Source organism: Hylaeus volcanicus, chromosome 5 (assembly GCF_026283585.1).
Source record: "Hylaeus volcanicus isolate JK05 chromosome 5, UHH_iyHylVolc1.0_haploid, whole genome shotgun sequence".
Lineage (NCBI taxonomy): Eukaryota > Metazoa > Arthropoda > Insecta > Hymenoptera > Colletidae > Hylaeus > Hylaeus volcanicus.
The window spans coordinates 10,769,519-10,780,398 of NC_071980.1; the positions used below are offsets into that span (position 1 = coordinate 10,769,519).

The 10,880-nt window shown below is 43.8% G+C and overlaps 1 protein-coding gene across 4 annotated transcripts in view; it reads right to left on the reverse strand.

Moving 5' to 3' along the window:
• Nucleotides 1-10,880, reverse strand: part of LOC128877686 (box A-binding factor-like) — a 64,520-nt gene that overhangs the window by 7,604 nt on the left and 46,036 nt on the right. For all 4 annotated transcript variants that reach the window (XM_054125215.1, XM_054125214.1, XM_054125216.1 and 1 more), the window contains 2 exons: nt 5,619-5,767; nt 4,418-4,744 (listed from right to left, as the gene is read on the reverse strand). In XM_054125215.1, coding sequence (XP_053981190.1) covers nt 4,418-4,744; nt 5,619-5,767 — 476 coding nt within the window. The remainder of the gene's footprint in view (nt 1-4,417; nt 4,745-5,618; nt 5,768-10,880) is intronic.

Genomic DNA, 10,880 nt, shown 5'->3' on the forward strand with positions numbered 1-10,880 from the left:
TGATAATTACTATTGCATCAATCATGGGTATAATAGTACAAATATTCATTGTTTATACATTTTATGTACTGTCTAGTCAAAGAAACCTAACCCAGCAAAAAATATTTCAACTCGATAATTACTACTGCATGGGTTTACCTAATGCTATTCTATTCATACCTAACTACTCCCCACAGGAATCAACCCTCCTACCCCGGAATTCGTCAGCAATTAACACTAAACCTACCCTGGTTTCATTTGCCCCTATTTATATTGCGATCGAACGAATGACCAGCCTTAAAGACACTTTTTTCAATCGAAAAATATTTTACCTAGTATTTATATATAATTTATATATTGCATTAGCGTATCAGGAAAGTCCACATCAATCTTTGGTAGGCGGTACAGGTCTGAATATATCGGAATTGTTTAAAAAGAGTAACACGTGTACATCCCTTAAAATCCCTTAAAACGTTACCTATGTAATTCAATAGAAAGAATAATCCTAATTCATTCCAACCGACAAATGTCTTCTTCTAAAATAATTTTCTTATTTTAAGAAATAGTAAAGAATTAGACTTCTTCATAGAATATAAATTCTTCTTGGAATATAAATTCAAATGTATGTTGGAATTTTTCTTAAAAATTGACACGAACTTTTTGGTCAACCCAATGTATAAGAACTTTGTATACAAATTTAAAAACGTATCCATGAAAATACCCATATCTAAGGATCTACAAACGAGACAATGGCGCAACAGGTGTTGAAGGCTCTGCGCATGAACGATGCTCGAGTCGGTAGCGAGTCGTGTTCGACGTCTAGGTTAAATTAGGAAGGCCACGTGCAGATTGCACGGGGGTCCGACGGGGGACCGCGCCAGGGTACGGGACTCGAGGGTGGTCTGGCAGGCGAGGTTAACGTTGGATCGAGACCCGGCCGTGCGGTAAAACGACGCTCTGGCGTCGGCGCAGCGACGGCAGCGTCCGTTCGTGCCACTCGAGATCGCGGTATGTTAAAAGCCTTATTCCCCCTCTTGGCTCTCGGATAAAGCGCCGCGGCGCATGGAAAACCGCAGACACCCGACGCTTCTCCAAAGAACCACCACTTCAAAAGCTTTCGAACTTTCTTCTCCAGACCCGTCAGGCACCCCGCCGCCGAGGATACACTTATGGATCATGCGACTTCTGCGTTTACTCACGCGAAACCGAAGGGGGATGGTAAAGTTAGCGACGACGTCGAACGAACGAATTATCGGTGGCGATCGGTCTGGCTTCAAGTTCGAAATTGTAATTTATTCTGGTACGGGAGTATTAAGTTGCACCAGGTATAAAAATACCGAGGGTTGATGTTGATTGCAAGTGGAATTAAAATATTATTTTTCGGTAGATTCGGTAGATTGTAATCCTCTCCTCGAGCAACCCTTTTCAAGGAGTACAGGGTACACCAGGTATAAAAATGGCGAGGATTAATGCTAATTGCAAGTCGAATTAAAACCATATTTTCTGTAGATTCGACAGATTCTGAATTGGTTAAATAAAGAGTATTAATCCTCTCCTCGAGCAACCCTTTCCAATGACTATAGGCTACACCAGGTATAAAAATAGCGAGAATTAACGTTAATGGCAAGTCGAATTAAAACAATATTTTCTGTAGATTCGACAGATTCTGAATTGGTTAAATAAAGAGTATTAATCCTCTCCTCGAGCAACCCTTTCCGATGACTCAAAGTATTCTGAATCGATACACGTAAACACATTCTGAACAGAGTCTAAACCATAAAATCTAAACCATAAATAAAAAAAAAAGCCGATGTTATTCCACGAACCGAACATCTCTCGCGCGTCCATTCTCGATCACGTGAGGTTGAAGTAATCGGAAGTCGCGCGATCCTCGTCAACCGAGCGGCCACGTAGCGCCCGATACGAGAAGCATGACCGAGCAGGGAGTCCCCGATTACGCGCACCGAGGTACGTACACACTGCGCCCCGCTACCATTCGCCGCATGCCAAGATACCGTTGGAAATTATCTTAAATTCGCGGTCCCGGGGCAGCTAGATATCCACGCGCCTCCTATCGTTCCTCTCTGTATCGCGCGTAGACAAAACTAGATTAGAAATGCGCATTGTCTAGGTCAGGGTCGGCGTGTATCAATGCCCGTTTCGATACGGTGCGATCGCGCGGCACGCGACCACCGTCTCTTCTTTCGCGATTTTCCACGCGCCGACCGAACGCGAATGGAAATCCAGGGGTATTGGAAACAAGTGGAGACTTCAAGAGTCCCTTCTGTAGCCCAAAGAAATATATCAGGAATTCGATGGAACGAGCTTTGGTTACCTTCAGAAAATAAATATGTCTATCGACTTTTATGAATATCCCACTTAACACATTGTTAACCGGTAAATTCGTGCATTATCTATATCAATTTATGAAACCCAGGGCGATATAAAAAAAATTATATAGCTATGTAAGAGTATAGTATGTAAAATATTTCAATTCGGTATGTTGGTAAGCTATAAATAAATTTTATTGGACTTTATCCAGATTGTTTGAATTTCTTCTGTGTAAAATTGCCGGTCAACGATGTGTTAATAACCCTGTTATTAGAACAAAACAGCTAAGCGAAGCGAGAAAACCCTTCAACCATTTTTTCGCGAGTCTCCTATTCCCCCTTTTTATTGCTCTTCGATGACCATCGCTTATGAAGCATTTATTTCCACAAAAGGAATTGGTGTTTATAAAAGAAAAAAATGAAACTAGCCCGAAGAGTTTATGGGCTCGTGAGTGCGAATGACGAGTGTTTGGGTAGGTGCGACAGATGATCTCGCAGAATGTTTACGTTTGGGGTATCGGTTGCGGCGAGAAGAAACGGAAAACGAGTACCGGGAATCCGTGCAGGGTTTTGGGCTCTTTGTGGCGCGTAACACGAGTGCTGTAACCGGAGTTATACGTGTGGGTGCTGTACATGTGAAACCATGAAGTACATACCATGAAGTATATACCATGAAGTATGTACAACGTGATCAAGGATGGACAATCGGAGTTTTTGTGCATCGTAGTCGCGCGTGTCCTTGCTTTTGCTGTTTTCAGACCAATTACTATTATTTAGACCAATACCAATTCTTCATTATCGTAAACTATACGTTAACAGAATAAATCTCCAGTGTTCCACGCCACAGAGATGATATAGCATCAGTAGGAAATAAAGCTACAGTATCATGTCCCTATTCCCGGCTCTATTCCCACTGAGGATCCCTATCAACCCTTTGCACTCGAGAGGTGACTCTCAGTCACCATTAGGTTTCACGCAGCAAATCTACAATACCTAATGTTTTTTTAGGTTTAATTTCTTTGGAGTTCGAAGTGTCAATAAAATGACTGTCGGCGAGGTAAAGGTGAGCTTATTCTCAAATCTAGGTAGCTTAGAATTCACGGCAATAGAATGCTAAGAAACATCTCGAGTTGCTGGCAGATACCAGAAAAAAGACCTCGTGTGCAAAGGGTTAACACGTTGAACGCCACGTCACCCATATATGGGCGACAGAGCTTTTCAGTATGGAACTTGAGCAATTAATTTCAAGGGCTAACAAGAGACCGTCATGCAATAAAACAAAAGACAGTGTCTCCGAGGACCGTTCAGCCCTAAACGGGCCAATTAGAACTCGAAACGGTCAGCTCTCGACACGTGGGGGACAGGACAGAGACTGCGTAACGCGATACGGAAGAGGTTGACCCGTGTAACTCAGGGTCTCGGGCCACGGGACAAGCTAGGGAATTTGTCACGACTCCCCCGCCTATGCTTAGTTTCCAGTTCGCTTCGACCAATTTCCCAGACCGATCGAATCCTTTTCACGTTATTTACGATCCGTGCAACACGATCCATCGCTCCGAATCGGGATTTATCGTTTTCTGAGGGACCTAAGGCCCTCGTAAGACGAGAGGGAGTAAATTAAAGACTTCTCAGGGAGTAAATTAAAGACTTGGGTTGAATGCTCATTCGGCTGGGGTTCGCGGGTTGAGACACAAGAGAAACGAAGAAAACCTAGCATTAATTCAATCAGTTTTAGGGTATACAGTGTTTACAGCGCTGCACAATGCCGTTTGATACGCGTACTGTCTCCATTTCGTTCGCCATCTTTGAACCACCTTGGATACATCTAGAGTTCTCTGGATACGCTAGGTTCAATAAAATTCCTGAAGCAGAGGATGAAGTGTAAAGTAAGAGTACTTGCGACGGAGGAACGATCGCTGTCACCAAACCTGGCGTCCAAGGGATTAGTGTCCAAGGACCCGACTCTTTCTAACTCTTTCTGCTTGGGACGCGTATCAAACGCTCAGTGAAGCTTTGCAACCACGGTCGAGTCGAAGGGTAACCGAAAAGATGGACGCGGAAGAGTCGATGGATACGAATGGACCGTCGGGTTGCAAATAAATACTCACTATTGCTAAGAGTGGTGGTGGTGGTCGTCAGCTGATGCTGCGAGTGGGTCGACGGCGGATTCACGGTTTGGCGTCTGGAGAGCGTCGCGTATTGCGTCGCCAAGGTGTCGTTGGACGACGGAGCGTAGCTCCAAGCGGTGGCGTCCACCGCTGATCCGACCCCGGTGGTCGTCTGCTGCGTTGGATAGGATGGACTGTATCCTCGAAAGCTTGGTCTGCCGCAGAAGGGTTGCGAGAAACCGGGCAGGGCTTGGTGGGTCACCGTGCCGGATGTCTTGCCGCTGGCTCCGTAGTCCTCGGAGATACCTGATAGACCGGAGTTCAGACCTGTTCGAACAGCGATTGGATAGATAATTGCAGTGGTAAACGAAGAATTACAACTTAAAGAAGCGTGGTTCGATATTTTGGGTTTAGGCTCTTTCTGAATATATCTACAGTCAGTAGTACTCTCAATAAGTACTCTAAAATAAGTACTCTCTATGTCTATTTGAAGAAATTTCTCGAAATTAAATCATAGGCTCGAGACGATTCCAACTGAATTTTTCATTGTAAACATATGTATATATGAATAAACTTTGCACGTGTATATATTAGGTTGCTCCAAAAATTTCTTCTATGCACTCAATTATCTTGTGTGGTGTTTATATAGACAACCTAATTTCTCAGACGTTAATGTTGTAACAGTAATGAAGCAAAATGAATCGTACGCAATTCAATAATATAACATTAAGCATAAAATATTGTGTATGCATGACTTATTAATGAAATGGAAATGGAATTACCAAACCTGTCGTTTAATTTAGACAAATGTCTTCGATAGACATAGAAGGTGCGAGTACTTATGGTGATTGACTGTATAAGAAGTTATAGATCTCGTTTAAAAAATTAGTCAAAGAATTGTCAAAGACTGTCTTCCACAGTAAAATAATCTTACGATTAGTGTAACACGGAGGGGTGCAATTTTTAAAGCTTCAAGTGTCTGAGGATGTTCCAAGATATTAAAGTAGCCGTGTAAACAGAAGAGTTTGATTCTTTAACCTGTAACAACGTACGAGGCTCGTGGTACAGAATTCGAGTCGAAGATGAAAAACACGAGTCAGGCACGTCGTATGAATTCTACAGTAGGTCAAAGGGTTAAATAAGATTTTTGTCTGGAACAAGATTCAAACAATTTTAGAGAATGGTCGTAGGGGTTAGTTACTTGGAGCGTTCCAGAGCTGCTGAGGTGAGGTGGTCAGTTCCGTGGGGCTGCCGGTCATGTATGGAAGTGACGAGTAGGTTCCTGCGCCGGCTCCTGTCGCGCTGGCAGTCGTCATTGCGCCACCCACGCCCATTGCGCGATACAACGTACTGTAACACACAGAGAAAGCACATGTAATTAATCAATCAAGAGAACAAGGGATGCGTTAAATAAATTTAAATAAATTAATAGTTTAAGCCAGTATCGTGAACTCGGAAAACCTTCCACCTAATCTGACCCTTGCATAGATTGGCCAGGATGCAAAATACCCTGCTCACAAAGTCATACATACATTATTCCTCAAAGAATCTCAATTCTAATACCTAATTTTTCTTCCCAGTGACCATTATGCAAGCTTCGAAAATGGTAGAATTAAGGCACCCGACTTTAATTGACTTAGATACCTCACCCATAAAATCATACTCTCCCTAAAAATGATCACACCTTCTCCAATCCCTTCACTATCAACCCCTCCTGCATTTCATCAAAGAATCCCAATTCTAATACCTAATTTTTCCGCTCAGTGCCAATATGCAAGCCTCTAAAACGTCCAATTATATCAACCGTAGCCAGTATCCCATCTCACCAAGTCGCATAATCACCAATCAGTCCCGCGAGACCGCTACACGCCTCTGCCCATGGGATTTCGCACCACGCGCCCCGAGAACCCGTCCGTCGCGTACTCGATACGGCTGGAAAGCGAGTCCCCTCGACGCTAATGTCCCGCAGGAGGCCGGAAACGAGAACCGTTCACCGATTCATCGGCCCGTAAATGCGGGCGCGTGCCAAACCGGGACGTTTTTCGATGTTCCCTACCGACCAGCGACTACCGCGAACACAACTACTCCATTACCATTACCCACTGCCATTACCTGCGCCATTACCGCTACCGTTACCATTAGCGTCGGCCGCTATACCTGGGCCCAGGCCCGAGAACCCCGCGGATGCCATCCGTGGACTACGGCAGACCTGGGGGCCACTCTTTGGAAACTAGAGAAAGTTGTCTAACAGGAAATAATGGCGATAGTATCGCGTAAATTGCGCGCTTTTAAAGGAAGCGTGTATTCGTCGAAGGTGCATCTAGGTAGCTGTCTATGTAGCTAGGAGATTTCTTGTACATTGGAGAATTATTAAATTATAATGAAAATATCGCGTCGGTGAACTTTGGATACAGGTAAGAAATAATCATGCTGGTCATTGACCAGGAGCTAGAAGATTTCTCGTACAATGGAGAATTATTAAATTATAATGAAAATATCGCGTCGATGAACTTTGGAGACAGGTAAGAAATAATCATGCTGGTCGTTGACCAGGAGCTAGGAGATTTCTTGTACATTGGAGAATTATTAAATTACAATACAAATATCGCGTCGATGAACTTTGGAGACAGGTAAGAAATAATCATGTTGGTCATTGACCAGGAGCTAGGAGATTTCTTGTACATTGGAGAATTATTAAATTATAATGAAAATATCGCGTCGATGAACTTTGGAAACAGGTAAGAAATAATCATATGAAGGAAAGGGAATTCAGGGAATAACAGAAGTAACTCGAGGCTCTCTGCGTATCAAGAAAATCCTGGTAGCTTCACAAAGACTACTCGTGCAACCATTTAAAGAGCAAAACTCCCTGGGCATTTATTTTCACTTGTAAAAAAAAAAAGGTACGAGCATAGAAACGTAATCCTTTGCACTCGAGAGGTGACTAGGTTTTCTTTGGGTTTAATTTTTTTGGAACTCGATCGTCGTTGAGACAAAGATGACCTGATTCTCAAATCTCAAATTAAGGATCTCATTTTTGAAGTTAATCTAAATTTAACATTCGTGACAATAGAATAGCAAGAAAGCATCTCGAGTTGCTAATAGATACCAGAAAACAAAGCCTCGAGTGCGAAGGGTTAAAAATGCAAAATTCCCGGCCTTTTTCTTAGTGGCAACGTGTACCAGTGACCTAACAAGGGTTAAACTTACTGTCCAAGTATCATTCCACTCCCGAGTCACAGTTTCCAGGAATATTCAAACTTTCAAACCTCCAGGTGTCTCGATTCTTAGTGTCGCCCGTCTCCAAAACAATAACCCAGTTCAAAACAGCAACGAGAAACAGCGCAACTGTTTTCCCAAGGGCCCGGCTAACGAGTTCCCTTCCGCTCCGGACGACGATTGCGCAAACGATAACCGCGAACGGCACGGTCTCGATGTCGAAAGCGTCCCGTCGACGTCCGAGAGCCGAGCTATCGTCCGAGTCCTCGCGAACCTCGATTCCACGTCGATCGTGCGCGACGGTCACCATTTTATCGCGCGTCGATTTCGCGGACTCGAGGCGTCGAAACGCGCGACCTTGGAGCGTCCCGCGGCTCGTCGGACACGTACGATCCGAATCGATACGTGCCCGTCGAACGCTTGGCGAATTCTCCCGGAACGATTTCGAGTCCGCGGCAGGCCCGAGGAACGACGTTTACCGTAACAGCCAACATCGATAACAACCGCGTCGCGGCGACCTTCGCCGGTTCGCGCCAGCGCGGACCGCGGAAAACGCGCCGACGACGTTCGAAGTCGAAAGACCGCGCGTCCGAGCGATAAAACACGATCGACGACGCTGGGCTCGCGAAACTATTTCAAACAGTCGAGCTTCTTGCGACGAGGAGGTATTATCTGTATGCGAGGCAATGGTTGGGAATTGTTTGTTGAAAGTGGACGAGTGAAAAGGGAATGACGAATGTTGAGAAAATGTTGAGGGTACATGGGAAGATGCGATCGCGAATTTGAATGGAGTTTGCCGATGAACGAGGCACTACTATAGCATTGGATGTTAGATGTGGATGCAGAGGTAGGTAAAAAGCCACTGTGGGCACTGTAGGCCTTGGGTGATGAATCGATTGCGGGAGTTATTTATATTTGATGTAGAGAAGTTTCAGTTGGGACTGGTTAAACTATAATAGACAACTATATAGACTACATAGATTATAATTGACTACAACAGAAGCATTCTAAGAAGATGCACATATTAGGTTGACCAGAAAGTTCGTGGCAATTTTTAAGAAAACTTCTAAGGCCCATTTGACCGTTCCGGATACAAGTTTTTAACAAGGACACGCATATTAAATAAAAACGATATACAAATTGCAATCGTGCTGGCAAGATGTCATAAATAATAATACAAAATTATACCATTCGATAAAATTGATTCAATGTATGAGATTGATATGATATGTATGATACTCAATGTAGACCTAATATTTATTGAATAACATAGGTACCATTTTGTTCCACAAGAATTTCAATTCCAGTTCGTGTCAATTTTTAAGAAAAATTCCAAGACACATTTGAATTTATATTCCAAGAAGAATTTATATTCTAAGAAGAAGTGTAATTCTTTACTGTTTCTTAAAGTAAGAAAATTATTTTGAAAGAAGACATTTGTCAGTTGAAATGAATCAGGATTATTCTTTTTATTGAATTATATAGGTACCGTTTTGTTTCACAACCATTTAAGAGATGTAAAGGTGTTACTTGTTTTAAACAATTCCGATATATTCAGACCTGTACCACCTACCAAAAATCGACATAGACTTTCCAGACGACCCAATATATAAAAAGTATATATAAAGTATACATAAAAAGTACCAATATATAAAAAGCCTGTCCATCTGTTCCTGGCCTAAGGACCACTACCATGCAAAACTCATAAATTGTCGACGAAATGAATGATCGACTAATCCTCTACAGTGTAGAGTCTACACCTACTCTACAACGACCATAAATAATTTCACCTGAAAACCAATTGTCGAAACCACTAACGTCTAGTTTTAATTTACTCCTAGTTTTCCCGGTTTTCCGCGACCCAAAAGCCTAAAAAGACACCCCCGGGGGGCTTGCACACGTCCGTCCATCCCGCATGGTCACCGAACCACGACACTACCTGGTTAGACCTACGCGTAGGCGATAGATCTCTCCGCCAGGTGCACTCGGACCAGCGTCGGAAGGAAACGGTGGAAATGCAGCACGTGCTGGAAGCTACTTCCACTACACGGGTTAAGCATGTAGCTCGTGCGCATCCAAGCGAGCCACGTCGCCCCACAAACACGGAACGTATCTGTTCCTCGAGCATAATCGAGCCTCTTAAAGCCTGTCGCGATAGAAAAGCATCCGACAGGAGGAAGAACCGAAACGAAGGAGAAGCGATGCGGTAACCGAGACTAAATAATAGCGAGATCAAGATTACGACGAGAGGAGGTGGGGTCACGACGATCGAGAGAGTTGAAAAGGTTCTCGGAAGAAACTCGAACCCTTTGATTATTCAAGTACCCTGGACGGAGAGCGAGTCGCACTGCAGAGTTGGGTTGTGTATACGAATGGACAAAGTGCCGTTGATAGCTTCCGGTTAACCCTTTGCATTCGAGAGGTGACTCTCAGTCACCGATAGGTTTTCTTTAGGTTTCATTTCTTTGGAACTCAAAGTGTCAATAAAATGATTGTCGTTGAGGCAAAGGTGATCTGATTCTCAAATCTCAAATTAAGGATCTTATTTTCGATGTTAATCTAAGCTCCAAGTGCAAAGCCTCGAGTGCAAAGGGTTAATATTGGTTATATCGAGTCATTGGCTATCCCTATCGTTGAAAGAACATTTTCTGCAAAGAACTACTCGTGATACTACCAACTACGAACTACGAACCCCATTAGAGCCCTTTCGAAATTTTCTGAACTCTTCTCGCCACTTCGTCATCGACTCCTTTCTCGACGATGGAAGGAGGCAATCCTTTTCGCTTTCACCAGAAGCAAAGCGGAGGCAAGTGTCTTAGAGGAAAGAGGAGGAAGAAATGTTTCGTTCATTCGACGAGGAATGCAGATTTCGCGAAACCCTATCTAGAAGGTCGGTGTCGACGAGGTTATAGCTCCCGCTACCGGACCGCTATCTGAATTCACCGAGTCGATAAGCCGCTTCTCACGATAGCACGCCAGGGATCAAGAACAACCCGAGATCCGACAATCAACGGACGACGCCTCGACGTTGCATCGTTGCTGTCTCCGCGAATTCAATGCCACTTCTATGTACACCCATCCCTCGATACAGGCTCGCTTTACGCAGGCTCGCTTTACGCAGTCTCGCTTCGAGTAGGTTCAACTTCAACCCGTGGAACTTTCATATTCTAACATAACTACTTTTACCAAGGAATCTATTTTTTTTTGTCGCGAGGTGCACGTCTCAATTACATAACGTCTCTTG